We start from the raw sequence: 26,310 nt of genomic DNA, 5'->3' as shown, positions 1-26,310 counted from the left end.
TGAAGACCTACGCACTTCCGCCGGGGCGACTCCACTGGGACACACTGCCAAATAAAGTCAAGTACGTGTCATATTGAACCACTGCTAGTGTCAAATAAATAACATTCGCAGTATATGTGTTTGTTATTATTATTATTTAGGATTCCGTGTAAGAAGTCTGCAACCTGGAGATGGGAATTAATTAGGGCTAATACTGTTTTTCAGAATTATAGTTTGGTGCGGAGTTTTTTTTTTTGTTTTTTTTTGCAAGCTCAGCAAACTAATGAACTTGTGTGGCTTCAATTTTCCGGATTAGAACAAGTAATGCTTCCAGTTCTGCACAGCGCCGCCTTGTGCAACCAAAGAAGCGGGCGGTATTCATAAAACACATTAGCATGCACGCCACATTATTTCAACACTAATTCAGCGCTGAGAAAGGCGCCATTGCGCTTGACTAAATTCTAGCTTAATATATGCACGTCTTTCTAGAAAATGAACTAGAACAAGTGCTAAAAAAAATGCAAAATGATATGTCCTATATTTATATAATTAAATAAGAGGATTGCGAGTTCATAAATCTTAAGCCAATTCTTTAATGCATTTCAGAAACTATTACATTACTTACATATTAATAAATATACAGAGACTGCATTAGCCCGCGTACTTGCAAACACGCTCAGCCCCAATAAAATAAAACTGTGATCTCTTAACTGCGAATAGACTGATGGAGGGCAACTGTTCAGAAGTTTATTTCTCTTATCAATTACGTTATCTTAACATTCACTGTGTTAATATATTTCACCAGTGGGCCTTGGACAATAGTGAAACAGACTTCTAGTGTTTTTTAAATGTTTAAATTGTAAAAAAATCAGCCCAATCCGTCACTGAAAAGCAAAACACATCGGCCGGAAAGCTCTCTTGCTATCCCATAACCCCTTGGTGATTTTTCGCGCCAATGAGGGCCGCGGGGGATTGTGGGATATCATAGGGGGCGCTGGAGGAATCAAGCGGAGCAGTTGATACGGATTCAATAAAAGTCGAATTAACTCGAATCAAACCAATGCGGGGCGCTAAAAGCGATTCCGATTCCGGATCTGGACCCGAGTCGGGAAAGGATGAGGTGACACAGGTTCGGAAAAGTTTAGATGCGCTGTGCCAAGAGTTGAATATGGACGAGGAGACAGCGGCTGAAGCCTTGCAAAATTTCACAGCGATCTGGGACACATACACTCTGGAGGTACGGGGCAAGCGCTAACCCTCTCATGTCATACAAACACACCTGGAGTCAGATGTGGAAACGGCACAGACAAGGCATTTCACAAACTGAACTGAATGTTGTTTAGTTTCGATCATAGTTATAATCTAGCACAGTGGAGTATTCTGGTGTACAGTTACCGAGTCCAAACTACAAACAACTACAAAGACAGACACAGTATACTGGTGTTTCTGTACCGCTAAAACAAACACACAAAAAATCATTTTCGATTCTGATTAAATTATAATGTTGAAATATATATTTAAATCCCCAGTACCCTACAAGCAGTACAGTAAACCTTACTCTGAGATGTACCTGGGGCGTGTATGTGTTATAACCCGGAGGTCGTTAACCACTGTTTGACTGCCCAGGCTCGCTTGTTTAACATTGAATCAATCACAATTAAAACATGCATCGGTTTATGTTACAGCCCTTAGTTCTACGTAACACAGAAAAAGACGTCATAGCAACACTGGCATCACCGTCAATGTTTTTAATTATTGTATTATACACTGAACAAGTTAATTCATGTCATTATAAATCTGTAATTGTATATTTTGTTTAATGTAAGCGGTTTTGAGATGCTATGCGTGTTTGTCGATGTAGTGCTGTCCATCGCTCTGTGTGTTGTTCTAAGTCCAGGCTTTACTGTAAGCATTAGTCGCACAGCAGCCAAACCCGACAAGAAAACGCCACAGTGTTACTGCAACTGTCTTTAAATTCATTATACTGTGCTTCGCACGAAGAAACGTTGAATTCTGCGTTCTCAATATCTTAATGATAATAACACATGCTATTTAAAGCTTATTTGACACAGAACCAGGGATGCATTGCAGTTTGACCCATTCCAGGTTTTACTACGAGCTTCACTTAGCCAAAGTATAAACTCCTAGCAAAACCAGTAATGGATCAAACTGCTATGCAGCGGGAGTCTTATTTCCGCCCCTGCAGAACAGAATGGCCTTGTTGTGGTAGCGTGTGGGTGCAGATGAAGCCTGTGGATTCATTTATTTTGTGGATTCTCGTACAGGGAGACGTGGTTCACTGGCTGGCCTGCTCGTTGTACACTGCTTGCCGCAGAGGCTCCACCCCTACAGTGGGGAAGGGCATGATGGAGGGGAACTTTGTGTCTCTGACCAGAATTCTGCGCTCTTCAAAATTAAGGTGAGTGAGCGCTGATGCAGTCCCCGGTCTGTAGAGAAAGACTCTATCCACTAAGACTTAGCAGGGGGTAGACATAAGACTCCCATTGCATAGCAGTTTAATCCATGTCTGGTTTTACTATTTAATACAACACACCTGAGCTTGTTACCTATACACTGTAGCTAATCAAGCACTTATTAAAACCTGGAATGGGTGAAGCTGCTATGCAATAGGAGTCTTGTTTCCAGTCCTGGACTTGTCTTGAATTGTTGTTGCCTTATTATAAGTAGCCAAAGTAAGCACATATTAATGCCAGCTTTATTAAAGTTTTTGCTATGGTGAAATGTTTGTGTAACTCGCACAGACATCCGTTTCTATTTTAAATAAAGAATATGTATATTTTTGTGTGTGTCTAGTTTAATCCAGTTCTTCAATAAGATGAAGAAGTGGGCGGACATGTCCAGTTTGTCGCAGGAGTTTCGAGAACGAATTGAGCGCCTGGAGAGAAACTTCGAAGTGTCCACGGTCATTTTTAAGAAGTTTGAGCCGATTTTTCTGGACATGTTTCAAAACCCCCAGGAAGAGCCCCCAAAGATCCCGCGGAGCAGAAAACAGAGGTGATGTCTACTCGTTGGTGTGTTCTTAATCAAGCCAGTGTGAAATGAATTGCCAGGACTCTTAGTCAGATCAGCTACCTGTTGAATTTTAAACAGCATCATCAGGAAGTTCTATAAAGATGCATTTTCATTTTATGTAACATACTGTTTGATTATCCCGACAGACGCCTTCCCTGCCATGTCAGCGATGTCTTTAAATTCTGCTGGACCCTGTTTGTGTATACGAAAGGTAATGTCAAACGATAGCCGGCAGTGCAGTCCTTGTACACCTTGTGAGCAATATCCCTTCCAAGTGGTAGCACATATTACCGCTGCCTGTGCTTCTCTGCAGGTAACTTCCGCATGATCGGTGATGATTTGGTCAATTCGTATCATCTTCTGCTTTGCTGCCTGGACTTGGTTTTCGGTAACGCGTTGCTGTGTCCGAACAGGAAGGATCTCATCAATCCTCATTTTAAAGGTAAGATTAAAACAAAGACGGGTTTGGAGTTTGTATTTGGGAATTAGAAGAGAGATTCTTTGGCTTGGCACGTTTCCTGATCTGCTCCCTTAGATGCACTGACTCCTAGACGTGTCGTGTGCATTCTAGGAAAAATAAGCATTGAACACAGTGCTTCCGGTTTTGAGTATTCCCCTCTGCATAGGGTTGGAGTCCATTGTTGTTTTTCAATTCCATTTCCAAATCCTTTTTAAAATCAATTCCCAGTCCCATTCCCTTTTAATCGATTCCAACACATCATGGTTCAAACCCTACACTAACCCTACTGTAGACTTGCATTCACTCAAGCCTGCATTCATACTATTAAGTCAATTAAAATGAAAGCAGGTGAACAATCGCAACAATGATGTGTCTGAAATATAAATTCCAATTTGGAATTGGGGAATTCATTTTAAAAATGAATTGGAATTGAAAAACAGAGTTCAGGGGGATTGCTTGTGTTTTGTAGGATTGCCAGCGGATTACCACAACCCTGACTACACTCCCCCTGAGGAGCCTCCCTGCATCATTGACCGGCTGTGTGAACTGCATGACGGGCTGGTGGTGGAAGCTAAGGGCATAAAGGAGCACTACTTTAAACCCTACATCTGCAAGCTGTTCGAGAGACAGGTAACGGCTTTAACCCTTTCAACACCCAGCAGCCGTACAGAACGATGACCCTGAGCTCTCCTGGGCTTTAAAGCTGGTATCCCACTTACTGTGTGTGAATTGTCTGGTGTGATTATCAGTGGATCACTGTCTAAACCTGTCACGTTGGCTCCCACTACAGTATTCTCCCCCACCATTTTATTTCTTAAGTTAATTACTCTGCAGTGTATGCTTTTTTTATTAATTTATTTAACTTTTTTGGTTTAAAAAGACTGCATGTACAGATTTTTAATAGAGTGTTTTCTGTTTTGTTTTCAGATTTTAAAAGGAAACGATGAGTTTTTCACAGAAATGTTGGACGTTCTGCATTTCACAGACAACAAGTGAGTGCACGTGTTTCTCTATGTCTGTTCTGAGTTTTGCAGGAATCAAATCCGTCCGGTGTTTTAAAGTGAAGGGAATTTGACCTTTTTATTTGTTTATTCGATCTACGAAGCGTGCATTTGTTTTCTTGTCATTCGTGGAATCTTTTAGTCTTTACACTTCAGTTTGGGCAGGCAGCAGTCTTTTGAAAGCAAGTTATTTTGTAGTGTCATGAAACATCATGCTTTTAAACCAGTGTGTAAACAGGCAGTTTCTTACAGTCTCTTCTTGTGTTTCACGTCTGATTTCAGCAAAGCGGTCAACAAGGAGTATGAAGAGTACGTTCTGACGGTCGGAGATTTCGACGAGAGGGTGTTTTTGGGAGCCGATGCTGATGAGGAGATCGGAACTCCTCGGAAGTCTGCTCTGGAATTCCCTGGAGGGAAGCTGTCTGCGAGGATGCAGGTGGAATGCAACCTTCAGCAGCATTTTGAAAAGGTCCAGAAATGCAGTTTTTTTCTTTCTTGTATTTAAGACATTCAGTCGAATTTTCTTGAGGGGTAGAGAGAGCGTTTTTGATTGATAGCACACCCTTGATATGTGAACACATTTAGTAAATAGGTGCTCAGCATGCAATACATTTCGATCACTAACAAAACATCTGCCAGCAATGCGGTACTGCTGCTTGAGGCAAAACATTTTTCACCACAGTACTTTAACATCCATGTGTTGATTTTCTCTTTCCCATCAACAGACGCGGTCTTTTGCACCCTCGACTCCATTGACAGGACGCCGGTACCTGAGAGAGAAGGAGACCATGGTGACGCCCGTTTCCTCGGCAACACAGAGTGTCAGCCGCTTGCAAAGCATGGTGCTGGGGCTGAAGAACACTCCCAGCGAGCAGCTGCTGCAGATCTTCAGGTGAGCGCCAGGGCGGGGTCTTCTAACAGCGCATACAGTAAATACATGAACAGCTTATTCCACTGAGCCTCCCAGTGTGTGTCTGCTGACCGGGGGGTGCTGTGGTGTTGTTCAATGTGTTTGTTTGTTTATTTTAGCTCTTGTTCCCGGGACCCCAGCGAAACCATTTTAAACAGAGTAAAGAGCCTGGGAGAGACTTTCCGTCAACACTATACAAAAGACACAGACGAGCAGCCCGGCTCTCATATGGGTGAGCAAACAGGCACGCTGTCTATCTATAACATTGAGCCTGCAGTATGTTGTAGGTTTGGACTGGGGGAGAGATTGGGCTTGCCAGCAGGGATGAAGCATGCTGCAGTCCAGTGTAACTGTAAATGACTGATTCACACCAAGCTTGTGGTTGAGTACTTCTCTGTCTGCTCTCATTTTGAACGGGTCAGTTACTGGGCATCTAACTAAATGGTTCTCGTTTTCCTTCAGACTTTGCTGACAACAGATTGAAGCTAGCCGAGATCCTTTATTATAAAATTCTTGAGAATGTCATGGCGCAGGAAACCCGAAGACTGCATGGCAAAGACATGGCAGTGAGTACTGCTCTTTAACTTCTTCCTGTGTGCAAAGACCAGTCTGCATGCTGGGCTGTGCCGTTTGTTTGTTTGTTGTTTCAGTCTGTGAGGCAGTTGATGCAGCTGTGCTTTTGAGGAGGTCATTATTGGTGTTTTGTTTTGCAGGTGTTGCTGGAGCAGGATATATTTCACCACTCTCTGCTGGCTTGCTGTCTGGAGGTTGTCCTTTTTGCATACAGCTCTCAGCGCACTTTCCCCTGGATCATCAATGTCTTCAAGCTCAGACCTTTCTACTTCTATAAGGTATGATGTAACTGGGTGTGAATGGAGACCTTTCTCTTTCTCCTTTTAAAAGCGGTGAACTCAATAGGGTACGTGAAGTGTCCGCATTGCATTACAAAGTGTAGCATTATTTATACACCCAGTGACTGTGATAGGATGAACTACAGGAGGAATTCCACCTTGTTACACAGACAGAGCCACTAGGAAATGGTCTACCTGACTTCCTGATACACCTGGCATGCTCCTGGGACCCTGGTAAATGTTGACCCCTTGGAGACACCTGTTTAAGAATGCCCCCCTCCTCTGGACAGGTTATAGAGGTTGTGATCCGATCCGAGGAGGGGCTGTCCCGGGACATGGTGAAGCATCTGAACAGCATCGAGGAGCAGATCCTGGAGAGCCGTGCCTGGAGCCAGGACTCTGCGCTGTGGGAGTGTCTGAGAGCGGCACAGAACAAAGTGCCTACCTGTGAGGAGGTGAGTGACTCCGAAAAAAAACTACCAAGCAAACCAGCAGGTAATGCAGTAAATGTATCCATGGGAAAGCATTTTGTAAAATTAACATGAGATACAGGCTGCAAACTTTTCAGTGAAAGCTCTCAGAATTCACATCATCATTTAGTTGTGTAAGAAATGACTGCAAACAAACTTTGTCATTCAGCACAGGACTGGTTATTGAGGTGCCATCTGGTGGATTTTGTTGGTATTGCTTAAAGCTGCTGTGTGTGCTGAATGTGTTCGCTTAACAAGCAATACAATTGGAACTAATTTAAAGCAACTGTGAAGCCAGATTAATCCTTGAAATAGTATAAAAATGTTCTATTTCCTCTACAGACAGACATACCATTGTGTCTTGACTGATCTTCAGGAGCCCTGGCGAGGTGTCTTTCTAATCGCTGACCTAGAAATGTGTCACGTGAAGTGATGCCTGCATAATGTGTGTTTTTATTTTATTTTTTTATTATTATTATTCTTGCAGGTGACCTTTCCTAGCAATTTTGAAAGTGGAAACGGCAGCGGGGGTCTGTCTCACCTGCCCATGGCGCCCCTTTCTCCAGTCATTCACCCTCGTCTTAAAGAAGTGCGGACTGACCTGGGTGGGAGCGTGAGACGAGGTAAGGAAGGGTGTGAGCTGCCTGTTCAGCAAGGCCAGCATTTACCTCAATACCCATAACCTCTTCAGAGATGTTTTTAATGGTGATTTATTCATTTATTTCTATTCCAGATGTCCCGCCTTCACCCATTTCGGTGCACGATCGCTACAGCTCCCCAATGGCTGGCAGTGCCAAGAGGCGTCTGTTTGGAGAGGACCCCTCCTCGGGATACCCGGTGAGCAAGATCTCCTTCTCTCAGGGCGGGGCGCTGAAGATCATCCACACCCCCTCCTCCCCCAGAGACGCTGCCCCTCTCCCCCCTGGGTGCACACTGGTCACTATGGCAACAGCGACGGTAACCACGACGAATGGGCAGAAGGTCATGATACCTGTGAAAGGTAAGGGCTTGTTTTCTTAGTCACTTTCAGCATCGGACAGCAGAGCTCTGCTTGAGTCTGTTCATGCAAGATAAAGTGATTCTAACAATCTCGGGTACATCTATCAAGGCGCACTGCTGTGAATTGCACCACTATTTGTGGAGGAAAAATAAAACTGATGTTCGGTAACTAGTAACACATAAGTGACACACTTTGAGTCCTTTTTAAATTAACATTCTGTGTTTGCTTTGTATGAGCAAAAGTTTTATTATGTAAACAAATGGTGCAAATTGGGTCCGTTACAAGGATGGAAATAAGGCTCCTATTGCATAGCAGTTTCACCCATTCCAGGTTTTACCACAAGCTTGATTAGCCACAGGGTATAGGTAACAAGCTCAGCTATGTCTTAATAAACTCATAGTAAAAACTGGATCAAACTGCTCTGCAGTGGGAGTCTGATTTCCATCCCTGCATTATATCTGACATGCTTTTCACAGGCGTGGCGAATGAGACAGGGGGCATCACCTTCATACCCGTGGGGGTGAACGCTGCTGACCAGCAGAAAGGTGTTGACAGCAGCAGCCCGACCCCGCTCTCTGCTCAAGCACTGCTCGGCGTGTCTCCGACACGCTCTCGTGGGGCCGCAGCGCAAGAGGCTCAGCCAGCGTCCAGCAAGCCCAAGAAGACTGGCTCTCTGGCGCTGTTCTTCAGAAAGGTAAAGCAGAGAAACTTATAACAAGGCTCTTAACCCTTTGCGGTCCATTTATTAAACGCGCGTCAGGCACGCCAGGAATAATTAATTTTCACACGCGCAGTTAATTTTATACGCGCTGTTTAAAAGTATTTTTTTTCACAGTCAAACGGGTTTAAATGGCCCTGCATATCAACAAAGCACACACTAGGCATCTCCAGCCCCTCCCCAGCCTTTTGTTTGCTATAGCGTTCAGCTGTGTAAGAAATAAATAATAATAATAATAATAGTCGTACATACCGATCGATCATCTCCAGATCACTCGTTTTATCACCAAACTCCTCAATAATGCGATCAAAGTCATTATTTTATTACTATAACATCTGAAAAAAGCTCTGCAAATGTCCATGATAGTCTCAGTGCGCTGACGCACTTAGCCAGCTTGTTTATTATGGACGCCCATTATCTGATACCTGATACCATGTATGACTATTCATGAAATACGCCTTTTTTTTTTTTTTTTTTTTTTTTCCGACTTGTCTCGGCTCCTGTCGCTACCACTCGGCAATTGAATGGTTTTCTCGGCTTTTTCCGGAGAAAAAACGACTAAACACCCGTTTATTGCGTTGCTATAATGATGTCGGACCCAGTCCGACAAAGGACCTGTGAGGAATAATTGCAATGTCGGACCCAGTCCGACAATGGACCGCAAAGGGTTAATCTTAACAAACATGCCCACGTCTTCCTGTACCTGGCACAACAAGCCATTGCAGTGGTCACACTGGCATTGCAGTTCTAATGCGCAATAGGGAATAAAGCCTATATATTTCTGGGTGGTTCCACAGTCCCTGATTAATGCCAGTCTTGGACTATCTGATGTTATTTAAGGTATCTTAGATTAGTGCTGAAACCAGCAGTTAAGAGATTAATAAACAGTAGAATATTGCTATATCGGTTTTGTGTGTGTTGTTTTTTATTATGTGTTTAATTGCCCTGTACAGGTTTATCACTTGGCGAGTGTGCGGCTGAGGGACCTGTGTCTGAAGCTGGATATGTCTTCAGAGTTAAGAAGGAAGATCTGGACCTGCTTTGAGTTCTCCCTCGTCCACTGCACTGACCTAATGAAGGACAGACACCTGGACCAGTTACTGCTCTGTGCCGTCTACATACTGGCAAAGGTAATTTGAGATGCAACGCAGAGCCGAGACCCATGTTTCAATATCCGTCTCTTCAGATCTGCAGTCCTTATATGTTTTGGATGCTGCTGTTTCCATGGCAGGCTCTTCTCCTTTTAATAAACACTCCAGCGATTCACCTTCTTGCTGCATTGTGTGGATTTAAATTGTCCTCCTTTTTTTTCTCAATTGATTTGTTCTGTTGCTGATTACATCAATAAGGACATGAGTTCTCTGTCCTCAGGTCACAAAAGAAGAACGATCATTCCAGGATATAATGAAATGTTACCGGAGTCAGCCACAGGCCACCAGTCACGTAAGCGCTTGATCCTTGTTCCACTGTCCAGAGCCTTCTGTTGCTCCCGGACTGTTTGTCCCAATAACCCTTTACATGCACGACTTGCATTCAATAAAGTGTAAGAAGTGATTTTATAAAGAAACAGAGCGTGCAATACAACATAACATTGAGTCAGTATTGCTTTACAAAAATCTCCACCTAAGACTTTTTTTTTGTTCCAAATGCAAAGAACAGTAAATCTTTAAAAATAGTTGTTTTATAGCACCCACAAACTTGGGATCTTGGAAAAACGTGCAGTAACCAATTAACACATTCTTTCATGGGTTGATGGGTTGAGTTGCTGCTGTAAGCATCAGTGTTACTGTTTAGTTGTGAGGATGCTTCTGAAACAGCTTCCTGCTCGTTAATTAAAGCTATAACTGTACAAGCTATTAGAGACCAGTACATATGAATCTGTGTGTCCCTGTGGCGGAGTGTCCCGCCCCTATTTATTATTATTTGTATTTTTGTTTACGGCGCGGGTAAAAGCGCTGCGTCTTTTATTATTATATTTAAAAACCCTGTGAGGATGCATGGCTGATCAGCTACTGATTATTTAACTAGCTGACAGTCATGCATCCTTACCAAACGCGTGCAGACTCTGGCCGAGGGATAATAAGATAATTAACAACTAGTTAATCCCTCGGCCAGAGTATATAAACCTGCAGCTCTCTGCGCTCGAGGTTGGGTGTACAGAGGAGAGTACGGGGAGCGGAGAGAGCGAGCAACATTCGAAAAACAATTGCTAAAACGTGCTGGATTCTCCAGCACGACACTTACTTGTTTGTTTGTTGATTCGTTTGGCCCTCGTGCCCTTTTGTTTTGTGTTTTGTTGTTTATTAATAAATACGCTGAGTGCCGTTGCACTCAGCTTCAACCGCCCATCCATTGTTTTGGTTTCTACTTCCTGGTCCGTGACGTCACCACAGCGAGCCAGTCTGTCACAGTCCCCCACTGCATGAAATGTACAGGGCTGTACACAGAGGGTTAAGTTACATGGGTTTGTCTCTTGAGTTTTTGTTCATCATCTTAATTGGTGTTCACAATTCACATTACACATAGTGTTCTGCACAGCACAGAGATAATGGGGAGAACTAGCTTGCCTGCACTGTAATTACTGTGTTTTGAAAGGATAGCTGCTGCACTTCAGCAGGAGGCAGCAATTAAGTTATGCAGAGGTAGGCTTTACTTCATAAAGACAAACGCTGATAGCCTCCACTGTAAGGGGGTTTGTCAAAAGACTACCCCTGGGAGACTTGAAAGAAACAATGCTGCTCAAAATGAACTGAAAGGAGAGCTCTTGTCGGAGGTTAACCCTGGCTGTGCTGCTGTCTGCCTCCTTCAGGTGTATAGGAGCGTTCTGTTGAAGAAAGCAGCCAAACAGCCACAGCCTGATGCCAACAATGCTGAGGGGCATGAAGAGACGATGGAGTGTGGTATGAAGTTCAATTGTCAATCCCAGCTTAGAAAAAACAAAAAGTAAACGATGTCTGTCCTTGGCAGCAGGGTTTTTACTTTGATTTTAGAATTTTATTTTTTTATGCGTAGCTTAAGGTTTTTATTTGTGTTGTATGAAGGGTAAATGTATATCATTTTTTTATTAGAAAGTAAAGAAGGTTCCCCGACGGAGAATCACGCTGATCCAGCAGATGACAGAGGCGACCTCATCCAATTCTACAATTCAGTATACGTGCTGCAAATGAAATCATTTGCATTGAAGTACGCCATCACTAACCTGGACCATAGGGTATGTAAACGTTCATGTATAAAAAATAGAAGTAAATCCCAGAGGTGAATTAATGTGTGGCCGTGCTTAACCCAGCTCTTATCTTGTCTTTGTTTCAAATAGAAACTTCATTGGGTCATCCTTGTTCTATTTACTGCTCAGTAAGGTCACATGAACAGAACTTCAGCAGCTGAACAGTGAAGTGTAATGAAATGGTGTTGTGTGATTTTAATTTTTCCCTTTCCTTGTTGTGTAGATGGAGGCTCCCCCCTTGTCTCCGTTCCCATCTGTTAAATCCCTCCCGCTGTCTCCTCGCCGTATATCACAGAGACACTCTATCTATGTGTCTCCACACAAGAATGGGTCCTGTCTCACCCCCGTCTCTGCCATGACCTACAGGTTTAACGGGAGCCCTTCAAAGGTAAGAGCAGCAGAACTGGCAAACCCCACTATCCCGAGAAATAAGGGTTTACTTTCTTACACGCCGTATGTCTCTGCCGATGATTTGCAACATTGAAAACAAACCCTTTTTATTTCTGTTTTGCAGGATCTGCGAGATATCAACAACATGATCAAGCAGGGAGAGCGGATGAGCAAGAAGCGAGCTTTTACTATGGACAGCGACTCTGAATCGCCGGCTAAACGGCTGTGTCAGGAAAGCGACGATGTCCTGCTGAAGCGGCTGCAGGATGTTGTGAGCGAGAGGGCCAATCACTGAAGCCGGGCCTCCAGTTCTGTGTCGCAGCTCACGGGTCACGGTGATCCAGATGGAGAGTTGATTATCTGAAGAAACAAACCGGGACCTGCTCCGCTGAATCGCGGGAAACCAAGGAGCACAAGTTCTGGAAGGCCCGGTGTCTTTGTCATTGCTGCCGCATGCATAGAAAATACAGTAGAGCTCTGGAGATGGTTTCAGGCAGTACATCGCTTTGGATAATTATCTCTGCTCAAGTGGAAACATGACGAGGTTAAAGGATAGCCTGAACCCTCTTTTTGAATCCCTGCTAGACTTTTATTGAACATTACTTGCATTGGGTGTCATACACCTAAAAACAACAGAACAAGCCGTTTTACAAATCCTATAATATATATTTTTTTAATGAGATACTTGGCTAGAACTATATTTTTATATATAGTTGTTCCTAACCACCCCCCCTTTCTCAGATTCTCAGACCCTGGTAGTTCTTTATATGGTACAGTGTTTCATCTTTCCAGTGGCTTGTACGCACAAACCAGACTATTAAAAAGTACAGCTCTATTAGGAAGCCAGTGTCCCACTGCTGTGTACTGGGGTTTGCAAAAGCATGCATGCAGTATTCTGTGAGGATCCCCTGTGGTGTGTGTGGGGTGCTAGCTGTACAGCTGTCCCAGAGACGAGTACAGTGTTGTGTTTCAAAGCTGTTTGTTCTTGCTGTTGAAATGAGAGATGGTGCAGTTTAACATGTCGTGTCTACACATCTGTTTTAACTGAAATAGGTTTTCTCTTCTGTGGTTTTAGTAAACGCTTTGATCTTCAACTTCTTTTTTTTTTTTGGTAGAACGTTGGCCTGTCCGCTTGCCCTTTGCCTTTGTCCATTGCAGTTTAAAGGAGTACTGGTTGCCAGCTTGCTTTATGGTTACAGCCTAGCGTTTGCTATAGTGAGCGAAGTAGCTCTCTTTCTCTGAAAATCACCTTTTGCAACGCAGCAGCGCTGACTGTAGAATGAAAAACGGCTTGCTTAGCGGTTTGCGTGTCAGGCTGAATTAGTTGTGCAAGGTCTCGGGGCATTTTGTATTACAGAGTCCTATCCTGTACCAAGCTGTAGGGCAAAGGTATTTATTTGAGTTGTGTTCAGTTGGTGCTGTTTGGAATCAAAGACACACTTAGTGACATTATGAACCACGGAAGACTGAATCAGAGGGGGAGGCTTGAAATAAGGTTTGTTATTGGCTGGGTGATCTAGGCTTTCCAGGGTTCAGATTCCACTTTACCCACATTGGATGTTAAACGAGAGACAATGTACAGTCTGCCAGTGCCCTGAAGTGTATATTACTCAAGTTTCTTTGTAATATTTCAAATTTTGTCTTTTTTGTGTTTGTTATATTAAATCAAGTCTACCCAAAAAATGTCCTCCTTTTAATTTAGTTTCTTCAGCACACTTTTCCATGTGTGTATTTTCTTCTCGGTGTGGGGTGAAGGAGTTAGAGAACATGTCATTCTTAACTGTGATGTGCTCATTACCACTGTTAAGGGCTGAAATGAGTACAGCAATTCCTCCACTGTGAGACTCTGCCAGCCCTTTAAAGAGTTATTAATGGGTAACTATTCCCCATGAGCAGCAGTAGCACTGTGATTGCCAAGCTCCGTCTTTCAGACAGTTCAACAATGTGCAGTTTTTAATGTTGGAGTCAATATTGTGTAGCATGTTAGGTTGAACTTTGCATGGTGTAAACAAACTGTAAACACTAGATACAACGCACCCAGGACGCTAGACAGCAGGGCTATATATATATATATATATATATATATATATATATATATTATATATATATATATATAATTACATTTTAAATCTGGGAACTAGTGAACACATTGTATATCGTTATGTTTTATTTTGAGAACAATGACCCATTTTAATCTCGCTTGTACAAGACTTGTAACCCCTTTTCACACCAGTAGATGGCGCTAGTAGTATGCAGGACTCTCCAGACGAGTGTGCTTCCAGATCGTGGTTTGCCAGTTACCAGCCAGTCGTATCACAAGCCTTTTCCCTGCAGATTCACCATAGAGAACAATATCCTCATGCTTTAAAATGACACCAGTTACTACAATGGAATTGGATGCAATATGCTTGATAACATGTGGGGATCACACCTGAAACTTTAAACTCCCTTTAGTACACACATGGAAATTGTTTTACCCTGATAAGAGGTAAGGAAAAGCAGCGCTGGTGTGTTGTGTTTTTTTTTTTTTTTTTTTTTTTTTAAAAGCCTTTGACTCTAACTACGCTTGTGTGTTGAATAAGTTAGCGTTGCAGTGTAACAGTGCTACTTGCCCATTACTATACACAGACATGTCTGTGATACATGTTGTTTGGCAAACACTGGTCTCTGCACGCCTCACTAAGCCCATATGGACCAGCAGCAGGCTGTGGCACACAATGGCTGTTAGGTGATTTGTCCTAATCTCCAGTAAACCCAGGACATCACATGGTGCTGAAACAGTTCATTAACCTCACGTATTAAGCTGATCCCTAAGGGGGAATTTGAGGTGCAGAATTCTGATTGTCTGGTGGCTTACAACTTTTAAGAAGAACTTTGGACAAAGGCCCTCCACTACCGCACTGAAGATGCAGTGCCAGTACATGAACCACAGATTACAATCGACCGGTACTTTATATTAATAACCTCTTGAGATTGAAGAGGTTAGGCACTGCGGAGATCGTTACTGCTTTGCAGACAGGTGGGATTTTGCCATTTGTATAATCCTAATTAGGACCGAATCTTTAGGGACACTGGCATTATGAACCATTGTTAATAACACCCTTTGCATTTATAGAGGTATCATTGACTGTTTAAAACAGTTTTCTGATTTGAGTAGCAGTGCTTACAAGCCCTCTTATTTGGTATTGTTTTTAATGAGGCAATCTAGGGACAAGAAAGCATGCACAGGCATGGGGTATATTAAACTAGACTGGCTTCTGCGGTTCTGTATTTCCACCTTTTTCACTGGCCCTCGCAGGGCTGAAGATCATGGAGGAGTGTGGAACGACAAGATAATTGTACACCGCAATGCAAATGTATGAATATATCAAAGGTATTTTAGAATGAAGAATGCAATTTAAAGTCTTATTGCAATTACTCATTTCTGCCCCATTGGGAATGAAAACAGCAGCAGCAAAGCTTTCATTGCGTCGATCCTTGGGGCCAGTTAACACTGAACAGGACTGGGGCAGCGTCAAGGGGAGTCCCAAACTGAAGGGACGATCACTAAACTGTAAACACCATTGTGCATCGCCACGACAATGCCAGCGATTCACAAATCAATAATGCAATTTGAAACTCTTCTGGGCATTGACAAGATCATTTAAGAGTTTAGGAGGTCTGTACAACAGCGTCGGATCTGAACACCACCGCAGTTTAGAACAGTGCTCCTCGCTTACTCCCAGTCCGTTCCTCCATTCAGATAAAGTTAATGGGCTTATCAGAAACCAGACCTCCCCTCAGCTGTATAGGATAAAGACTTGACTCCAATCAGTTTCTTCCCGCAGTCTCCCAGTCGGAAAATGAGGCACACAAGTCCAGCGTTTCAAAGATAACCTGCCCTGTCTAAAGAACACAGAGCTCAGCATGTGCAAACCTTTTTACTAGAGCCAGACTCAGAGAGGAGTGCAAGCCATTAGGGGTGCGTTCAAAGTCAGTACTGTAATTATTTTGAGAGAGCAGCATCTTCCTGCTTTGAAGACACCAATGCCTTGGAAAACGAGCTGTAATTGAATCTGCTCTTTGACAGGGCACTGTGACTCATGATATAGTGTAGTGCAGACATTGGTGATACAATGACTTAAGTGGGAGAATTGTAGCTGCTGCAATGGGATGATAAATAGAGTATTATGTGGTGCACACCAATAGACGATATGTATTTTTCAGATCCATTAAGTTGCAATTATGTTCATGCTGTGGTCTGTTAAAGACTCTGTAAGGGTTTCTTCTGTGTAATGCATTGCATTATAACAGTATCCCAATGTTTTGTCTGTAAGGGAAGGCTACGTGCGCAAAGTACTGTAAACAAATCACCCTGACAAGACAAGACTCCTAATGCATAGCAGGTTCCCCTATTCCAGGTTTTAGTATGAGCTTGATTAGTCTATAGGTAACAAGATCAGGTGTGTCTTATTAAACTCATAGTAAAACCAGGATTGGATCAAATTGCTATGCAATAGGAGTGTAGGCAAACAGGTAAAATAAAAACTTGAGAATACTCCATTTGTAGAATGAAACCTGTTCCTAGTTGAAATCTATGTAAGGGTAACAAAGGGAGTTAAATGTTATTGTGTACACTGTGCTGAGCACAGCTGCAAGCGGGGTATAGGACCTGGAGCTTGGTTTCAACACTGCACACAAAGCGAGCAAAAAACAGGTTTAGTTTCACATACACATTTAGGTAAGATATGTAAGACAGGCATTTGAGAGTGCATTTCAGAAGCATTCAAGAAGATCCTCCATGAACACACACCAGCGCCCCTGCCTGATGCCCTCCCAGAGATTAGATGACTAATTACGGCTTCATTTCTGCTCATAACTAGTGGCCTCATTATTGTGATACTGATTAAGCTGAAAAGAGATCCTTCAAAACTCAACGTGTTCATGTTCTTCTGCTGCAACACATTTTCACATGTTCCCTATAAATCATTCCTGAGTGCGGTACAGCCATTTGCGATTGTATTCAGATACTTATTTTTCTGAGCGCCTGTGAAAATGGGAAAAGATTTGATGCATCGACGTCCCATAAGTAGAAAACAAACCTTTTATTCAATAGTATTCTTTTATTTTTTTATAATAGAACTGTCACTGAAATATGTAATAAAAACAGAGCATGTGCTTATAGGAACACAAGCACCAATGCTCAGTTAGGCACCAGCCAGTGTGTGGAAATGAAATTCTACTGGTGAAAAATCCACTGAACAATTCATCACCCTATAACCATTTACTGATGCCACTTCTCTCCGAGAAACATTGGCGCGAGTAAATGTATCCGTTGCGGGTTTCATTTACCTCTCTCACTCTGTCTTGTTCTTGTTTGAATTGTTGTAGGCTATCTGCATTGGCATAGACAGAGGAGACATCACTGACAAGCTGTGCAAAGCAATAATAATTAGGATACGTTATTAAAAGCTGTGCCAATCTAAATGGCAACCAGTAAAGGACATTACAAAACAACGAAGCCACAAAGAATGCACAGTGAATTGCACACTCCTCCAATCGGAAGGAGTATGGTGTTGACCTGATGAGGTCCTCAAGGTTTGGACTCCTCCAGGTTTTAAAGGTATCATTACATAATGACGTCATCGGGTCCGTGCTGCTATAGCTGTTTAAATAACGTACCTGTCATTTTCATTGTTAACACCCTGACAACTTTTTACACTTATACCTTTAAAGTCTGTTTCAAAGCTCTTTGCTGCACATCACCATGAGCACAATTTTTTTCACAAAGGAAAAACACACCCAATTAAAGTTACCAGAACAAATCTAGACACCCCAGACATTGCATTGTGAGGTAAGTAGTCCTGAGCTCCCTTCTGTATTCGCTTTAGAATTGTAATGGGGGGTTGTTTCCTAGCAGAATAAGATTGCTCTGATGATGACTTAAAGCAAAAAAGTTCCAGAATCGAACCCAGGGGTTGCTATGGCAACATAAACGTTTAAATATCAGCCCCAACCTGTGGCGTCCGTACACACAGAGGAAGAGGAGATTATATTGAATAGCAATGGCAGTGATGTGTGAAGTGGTCACATTGCAACACCAATCTGCTGCACTGCATTCCCATACTCTTCTCATTGGCAAGTAACAGGGCTGTGCACGCCTCCCTTCTCAATGCTCTCTGTATGTCCCTGTTTGAGCGGGTTGTTTTTGTTACCCTGTCCCAACACGCTTTCACCTTTTTTTCTTTCAGCAGAAGCGCCACTTTGTACGAGATACAGCCCCGCTAATATTCTGCCTCCTTTCCATCGCCACCCCCCACAGCACTTCCCCACTCTCTCAGGCCAGCATTCCTCCACTTGTCTCTGCGACACGGCTATTACACACTGCATCTACATCCCACAAACGGTCTGCCTGGATCGGATCTCTTAGATGACACTTCTGTAATCGCTTGCCTGTCAAACCCGGGAGAAGAGACACTAGGTGATAGCATTGCTTTCCTACTTTGTTAGACCATCGCGGGACACAAAGAGCCGTTTGCAATCGGAATCCATTCCACACGCCCGGGGAAGGGGAGAGTAAATTTTCCCTGACTGCTGGCAGTTCAATTGTCATGGTTGTCAACTGTGACTATGCACTCGCAAGGCAACGGGAACCCACGTGTGACAGGGTTTACCCGTCCTCAACAGGAGCCGTAAACTACGTGCTTCAGCGAATGGCAGAAAAGCTTCAAACAGGACGCCTGTATGAACAGCCATCGCAAGCCGCTGCCCGCTGTCAATGTAAAATAATTAAATAACCCTAGAGCCATTCGAACTGCAATATACTGTCAAAGCAGAGGCATTATTATATGACTGAAGGCATGCTTATACAATCTGATTGATGATATGTAACATACATGTTGGGAATCAACAGTGTTCCCTATGCCCCATACCAATAAACATGACGATAGCATGCGAGGGTCAACCAAGACCTGCAACATAAAACGCATATTAAAAGCAATCGTCAGATTGGGAACCGCGTTAATAATGGAGATGAAAACACCCCCCCTTCGGTCACGACTTTTAAATCGCATTTTTAGAAATGTTAAAACAGTTTGGAGTTCGAGAAGTTGTCCTGGCCAAAAACATATCTGCATTACAAAATAGATACATGGATAGGAAGCTTAACATGGTCCAATTCTACATGCAGTGAATGAAGGGGCAACCTGTTCTCACTAGAAAAGCGTCGACTCAGTCGCGCAAGTTGTCTTCCAAGTTAAGTTCCTGTGAGCACGCATTCTTGATGCTAACAACAATGTATCGCGGCTGTTTTTACCATGGAATCTTCCGTACAGCGAAATGGAAAGAAAATCAACCATTTTCCCCGCCGGATGTTTTCAAAACGTACATTCCAATTATTGCATTTATACCGATTATTTATTTGATTTAGAACGACCAATTAGTTTGCTTTTAAACCAATTAAAGGAACGCTCACAGGAACGTAAATTGGAAGACAAATTGCGCTACTGAGTCGACGCTTTTTTCTAGTGAGACCAGGTTGCAACGGGATATGACAAATATGACCAGGTAAATACATCAACAGATACATGACTGTGGATTTGTATTTTTTGTTTTACATATTAAACGTCTGTTATATTCCGCATCAGATACATACGGTTAAGTGCAGTGTGTCAGGGTTAAATAATGGATTTTCTGACTGCATCACATCAGCGGAATCTGATTGGTATCAATGGATCTATAAGTGCATTAAACTGCGTCGACATTCTGTATTGATCTTCAAAGTGTGCAGTACCAGGAGGAGCCAGCGGTGTGATTGTACCTGGAATAAATATCTGCAGGATCACGTTTAAACATGCTCCTCCACGCTCACCGAATCGATTGCTTCTGTACTTGCTGGATGGGAAAACTTTTTGATATGTTCAAAGGTGAACTTTATGATACCGCTGTGGAAGCTGTAAAAATAAGTCGTCATTATATCAGCTAGTTATCGGATCATTTCTGCATTTCCTTTCATGTGTTTTGTTAACTCATCCATCAATTCAGAAACAGTCAATCATGGACTATAAAGTGGATTAAGAGACTGATCCTTACACTGAAGAGGCACTAGCCCACATGTTCATCTGCTTGGCTTGACTTTAATCTTTCTCTTTTTTTGTGGTTGCTAACTCTGCTAACTATAATGATCTGTAGCATCTTACTGTTTTATTATTTTTTTTTAAAATGCATTTATTTATTTAGCTTTTGCTAAGTTTTAGTCGATTTGAGAAATAACTGAATATTTAACAGTTAACACTACAGGGTGTACGCGCCTCTACATACTTAACAGGGAAGATTTCTGGGGCATAATGGAGGGACTTTGTGAAACTATTTCGAGTTCAGATTACTGTTATTGCTGGAAGTTGTATTATGAGTTCTGGGAACATGCAGTCAACTCAATCTAAACTTCCTGAGGTCCTTAAATCTGTACAAATCATTCATTTCAAGAATGAAAGGAAATCAAATGAATTCTTTACACAAAGCCCATGTGCGTTGTATGCATTATGGTAATTGCTTACATGCAATGCTTAGACAGGACCAGGGCTTCACACTAGGAGGTATAGTTGAAATCAGAATTAGAATTGTATTTTAAATACGTTTTAATACATTTTTATGAAGAATAAGACATGTTTGGCATTCTGTTAATTTCATCTTCTATTTACACTGCATGACTGTCCTCGGAAATTTACCATAACAATTAACTTTAATTACTGCTGCTAATGAGAATTTTTTGTACTAAGCTCTTTGGGTGACCGGAGTTTGTCAATGAAATGGAATGAGGTCTCTTAAACTCTGTGAGGCTGTTTGAATCACCTAGCTAAACCAAATTGCTAGAATTCCCACATCATTTGCACAAAATCAATCCCTTTCAACAGCTGAATTTCTTAAAAGAATCAGACTTTACAAACTTCCCTGCCTAGTTAATGACAAAAATACAAAAGTCATAAATATGTGTACTTTTTTAATTTAATTCCATAATTATAACACAAGTCACACTGACAACCCCTTTATAATAAAGTTGAATATTGATCGCCCTTAGAAAATGTAGAATACATTTTTTAATAACTGCCTATTCAGACTGACCATCTTCAAGATGTTTTTTTATTTTTTTCTTCTAATATTGCTTCAGGCTTTAACTTTTTCATGCGGTCTTCAATTATAATCCTTATGGATGGTTTCACAGACCATCTTTGTCTATCTAATGCAGCCCCAGTTAAGACAATCCAATATTAATGCTAATCAGGGTCTGTGAAACCAGGCTTCAGTTATTTTGTTCTAGTTCTGGTAATTTCTTCGTGTTAAAAAATAGACGTTAATTGAAGACGAGTAAATTCTTTGCAATATGTTGATCTGGTGGTGTTTCACCAATTCCACATTTCATATATAAAACATCACGCAAGTGTTTTTTTTTTTTTTTTTTTTTTAGGTCTTAAGTATGTGAGAGAAATCTAGTGTCCGTGTCGATGGAGATCATTCACAGCTGAGCTCTACCGACGCTCTCCCAGGCAGAAATGAGTGGGGATGATCCATTCCGCTGCAGGGAAGTCCTCCAGTTCACACTGTTGCATACACTGAGCCACTGAGAGCACCATCAATCACCGCCCTGAATGAGCTCCAGAGTGGTGTGACTGGTGGAAGACGCGGTTTATACTTGGGTTAATACATCTCATTTCTTTATTCCCAGCATTCAGAATACCCTCCATGTAATTAGGGAGGTTCTTATTAATCACGTTGCTCATAAATAAATCGCCTATTACAGCCCCTCCCCCTTTAGGTTTGAAGCCATGCTGCCTGTAAGGGTGGCACACTGGGTGCATGGGAAGTTTGGGTCAAGGGTGAGTTTAGGGCAGCAGGGTTCAGTTTCACCAGCCAATACTTTCAAAGCCCAGTTGGTTACTTCAGCTATCTCTTCTCCATGTCAGCGATTTGTCTCTTTATTGACCTGCTGCTCTGACAATAGAGCAAAGATTTATTGAAGCACAAGGTGTTACTGTCAGTATCAAATACAGACGGGACTGTCAGAGTATTGCAACCTCATACTGTAAAACATCTCCACTCATTTTACAGACTGCGTAGAGGCAAGCCTTATTGTGTGGAAGCTTTGTGACATTTCTCACTGCACCTGTTGAGCAAACAAAGCTTTAAAATGAGTTATAATTACAATGTTATTATGCATTGTTACAATGTACTTAATGTGTGAATTATTTTGCGTGATATAACCCTAAACCTAAGCCTATCCCTAACCCTAATCCTAACTCTACACATATCGTTTCATACCATTATTTCCCCCAAGGTCTGCACCTAACTAGTGAGACGATTTCATTGAAATGGTTTTGAAAACAGCAGCATAGAGTTAAAAGGAATCATTATTCAAGTCCACAGTGTTTAGATCATCGAAACAGACCTCCTTGACATGTGCATGTAATACAACTGTATTATTAAGCCAAACTGCACAGCATTCAGTTTGTTTTAAGTGCTGCTAGAACCTCTATAGGTAGGTAAGCCTTGCTTTTACACACTAGCTCTTTGTTTGCAGTGTGTGAGAAAGATACGCAGAGACTGAGAATCACGATGACCCACATCAAACACAACTGCTGTTTAAATTCAATGATAAAGCATTTCACCTGTCGGATATTCGAGATCTCAGATCTGAACAGGAATACAAACCGAAATATCTGACCCAAATCTCCAACCAAACCCGTGATTCATTTACCTACGGAGCCGCGTTCCTACAGCTGCAGTGAGCAGCACTGGCTCTCATATCATATAGGATTGCTGATAATGAAACCTCACAGATAAATCAGGTGGCTTATTCGAAGATATGGAAGGCTGTGTACAATTAGATTACAGAGTGGGAAAACGCCCTTGCCTCGGTTATGTATCGCAAAAAAAAAAATGTAAATAATGAACCCTCCACCACCCCTATAACATCACTATAACATCACATATAAAAAACAGCCCACTCCTCCTGTGCTGTAGATAAATAGCCTTTGGTGTCCGAGCCAGCTCCCGCTTCCTCTACTCTCTCTGTATCGCTGTCTGAAAGATTAGATTGGATTTCATATTCAATCAGGGTTACAGCTGTCCCTGAATAGGGGTTTTAGCCACAGTTCATATATTCATCATTATTTAACTGCCATGGGCCAGCATGTCGTGATGAGTTTGATCATGCGGTCTCTCATAAAGACTAAGCTAAAAGATTTATACTGTAAAATAAAACACACTTTTAATTGAGTTTCTATAAAGAAAAAATACAGTTTGAGAACCAACACCACCCAATCCAAGTGTCACCCTTTACATCTTTTTGCATGCACTGTGCAATCTGAATTTTAGACCTGCTTTAGAGGTCAAGGGGGCTGAGCTAGCTGTATTTTCAATGTACTCATAAAAATAAAAATATCTAAAGTGTTTGCAGCTTCATGCTCTGAGTCCAGGGCTCTCCTATGCGTGATCTCATTAAGTGCATAGCTTTGGAACCTCGTGCTGATCCCTGGCGTGTAAAACGTGTCTAAAATGCAGATTTCACAGCACAGAGCTGCAGCTGACCAACCATCATTGATCGAACAGCAGTTCTGAGCTCTATATTATCACAACCATTTAAAACTCCCAATGCAATGTGAATAAAACAACCTCCTCCGCTGCATTTCAGTTTGCCCTCATGAGCAGTAAATTCAACATGTCATCAGTGCTGCCATTTCCCAGGCCTGATTGCTGCTTTTTAATTAGCCTCCGCAAAGAACAGAGCAAACGGCTGTAATGAAATATTGATGACAGATGACCTCTGCATCCACCAACAGCCTAACTTTAAAGAGAATGGATTTATTCGGATTTGGTTATTCAGAGCTCGGCCGGATAAGATACCAAGAAGAATATCTAATATCTAACATTAATGCAAGGTTTTTGATTAGAATCGATATAAATCCTTTATGCAAAGTTACCATTCGGCCCTCCTCTCTTGCAGCATCTGTTAAATGCAATACTTTTGTGTAAGGTATGTAGGCAGGCAGCTAGTTTCCATTCCAAGAAAGAAGAGAGGTGGACAACGGCCAGCGCTATATACAGCAGCTAGGTAATGAACAGTTGGGATATTTAGCTGTTTGTCTTTACCTGCAATACTTTTTTTTTTTTAATCTAGCATCCTGTGAATAGCAATGATCTTTCCTGCTTTCATTCGGTGACACATATCTCAGAAAATTCAAGGAGAATATTTACATTCACATTAGAATCGCTGTCAGTGTCTGGCTTGTTGAGGTAATTGGCTTGTGCGATACCTTGTTTTCTCTGCAAGAATTGAGAAATAATTAGGATGTGTCCTTTCGGTTGGCAGAACAGATATAAATCAATTCCTAATTTGTCCTGATTGGATTTCTGAATGAGTGGCTCAAGTGCCCCCTCGAACTGAAGGGACTAAAAAATCGTTTCAAAAAATGAACGCAGGCGGAAAAAGGATTGCGGGTCAAAGCACGAAGGAAACGGGCACAGTTTCTTGTTTGTACAAATTATTTCATAACGGTGCAGGTTACTGTATCCATCAGCCTGAGTTGTTAAGTAGGTCTGGTACACTATAAGCTAGACCTGTATTATCCAACACCCCCTCATACAGCGCTTGAATTAATAGCATTCATCCCTACACATTTTCAAGCTCAGTTGACAAAGTAATGAATCGCCAGTTTTTAACCAAGAGGCATATGGCCTTCCAAGGAATCATTCACTCTCGGCCTGTATTTAGAACAATCCGTTTCCTTGTGAGTTTGTTGTTTTTTTGTGACTGCAGAGTTAAAGTGTCCCTCAGAAGCCCTGTTGGGTATGAACTGTTTGACACAGCCGTCTTCATTTATCACTGTCAGTAATGTGTTGCAGCCGTGCTGCTCGCTGTTGTAACCTGCCAAGGAGGACGCTCCAAAGCGCCCTGTCTCAGCGGGCATGATTCCATTTAAATAAATCTAAACAAATGCATTTTGAATAATATGGTCAGCCAGGTCATTCTTAATAAGGTAATATTCAATTGCAGCATAATTCAATAGGACTCCCTCCTGGAACGGGTGCGCAGGGAGCTGTATTATAAGATCATGGTAGTGCAGGTGGCCATTACGGATGATCTATGGCATCAGTTAGAAATACAATTTAAAGGCTAGGTTTTTTAACTAAACGAGCTTGGAGCAGGAACAGATTTATGTTAATCAGTCTTTTCCATTGTTCCAAATCCCTTATTATTTTTCAAACAGTAACCCGCCGATCTGTATAAACCAAAACCCTTGTGTTTTTTAAGGATTTCGTGGAACTACAGCTGGTCTCAGTCCATCTATCTACTCCAGCACGAGATGGGAGAAAGACCCCATGGAAACACGCCCACACTCTCTCGATGAGCTTGCCTACATATCAAACGGGATTTATAGTGACAGTAAGAAATGAAATACGAATCCAGCATGTCTGTTTAGATTCATGAAGGACTGCCCTGAGTGCATCTGTTCTTCTGTCCAAGGATGTACGTTATAAATACTTCCCATGTTTTGGCAGGTTTTTTTTTTGTTTTACTTAAATGTAGTGTATAAAGTGAACTACAAATAAACTTGTACCTATACCATGCTGATAGACTAATAATACCTAATTATTGTAGTTTTGTTAATTACAATGGAATTCATTAAAGAGGATGTACTACAGCAACAGTGATACATTACTGTTGTAAATGGTAACCGCTTGACTGCACAATATTACAGTGTAGTAGGGCTGTAGTTCTTTTTGGTTGCATATCTGCATCCACTGGAAATTGCCACAGAGAAGAATCTACTGTGCCAGTGTAAAAGACAATCTTTATCCTTCACAGGACGGTGCCAGCTTGCCCTGTTTCATTTCTCAAATCTTAATGCTGTTCGTTTTCGCCCTGGAGCTTTTGTGATTTCTATTGGTCGTAATTGCAATGCACAAATCAATCAGTCTGAGCTCTCAATGGGACCCATGAAATATAATGGTACACTCATTATAAAGCCATCAGAATAATGCATGGCAGATAAAGACCCATGCAGGTGATTGATATGTGTGACTGCGAGAGAACATACGTCTCAATTAAAGGCAGAGAAGCTCTTTATTTTAGTTTCTTATTGCATGTGGAGAAAATATAATATATTCAGAGTGCTGGACTGTGTATGAGTACTGTTGACAGCTAGTATGCAGTCACTTTTTTAATATGAAAGAATTCAACACACATGGGCACGTACCTATGGATTTCATTGTTGGTGCTGCACAGCGACAGAGGGTCAGA

General features: G+C 42.0%; 1 protein-coding gene across 2 annotated transcripts; it reads left to right on the top strand.

Moving 5' to 3' along the window:
• Window positions 1-9: 9 nt before the first annotated feature.
• On the top strand, window positions 10-13,145 carry LOC117427793 (retinoblastoma-like protein 1). Of its 2 annotated transcripts, none has more exons than XM_058990764.1 (22): window positions 10-61; window positions 2,265-2,398; window positions 2,794-2,994; window positions 3,159-3,223; window positions 3,326-3,454; window positions 3,942-4,102; window positions 4,400-4,464; window positions 4,756-4,942; window positions 5,199-5,365; window positions 5,503-5,615; window positions 5,846-5,949; window positions 6,097-6,234; window positions 6,525-6,689; window positions 7,192-7,327; window positions 7,438-7,704; window positions 8,181-8,398; window positions 9,376-9,552; window positions 9,794-9,865; window positions 11,232-11,322; window positions 11,491-11,633; window positions 11,869-12,033; window positions 12,160-13,145. In XM_058990764.1, the coding sequence occupies exons 2-22, from the start codon at window positions 2,343-2,345 to the stop codon at window positions 12,328-12,330; spliced, it is 2,991 nt and encodes a 996-aa protein (XP_058846747.1). In that variant the 5' UTR covers window positions 10-61; window positions 2,265-2,342; the 3' UTR covers window positions 12,331-13,145. The 2 variants fall into 2 exon arrangements, with proteins under 2 accessions (XP_058846747.1, XP_058846746.1); XM_058990763.1 differs by lacking the exon at window positions 10-61 and adding an exon at window positions 871-1,216.
• Window positions 13,146-26,310: the final 13,165 nt, after the last annotated feature.

This window comes from Acipenser ruthenus, chromosome 18 (assembly GCF_902713425.1).
Source record: "Acipenser ruthenus chromosome 18, fAciRut3.2 maternal haplotype, whole genome shotgun sequence".
NCBI lineage: Eukaryota > Metazoa > Chordata > Actinopteri > Acipenseriformes > Acipenseridae > Acipenser > Acipenser ruthenus.
This window is presented reverse-complemented; position numbering and strand designations above follow the sequence as displayed.

Coding starts and splice junctions, on each gene's coding strand:
- LOC117427793 (XM_058990763.1), top strand. CDS start 1,040: ATGCGGGGCGCTAAAAGCGATTCCGATTCCGGATCTGGACCCGAGTCG. Junction 9,866..11,231: donor AGCCACAGGCCACCAGTCAC/GTAAGCGCTTGA, acceptor TGCCTCCTTCAG/GTGTATAGGAGCGTTCTGTT. Junction 11,323..11,490: donor TGAAGAGACGATGGAGTGTG/GTATGAAGTTCA, acceptor TTTTTTTATTAG/AAAGTAAAGAAGGTTCCCCG.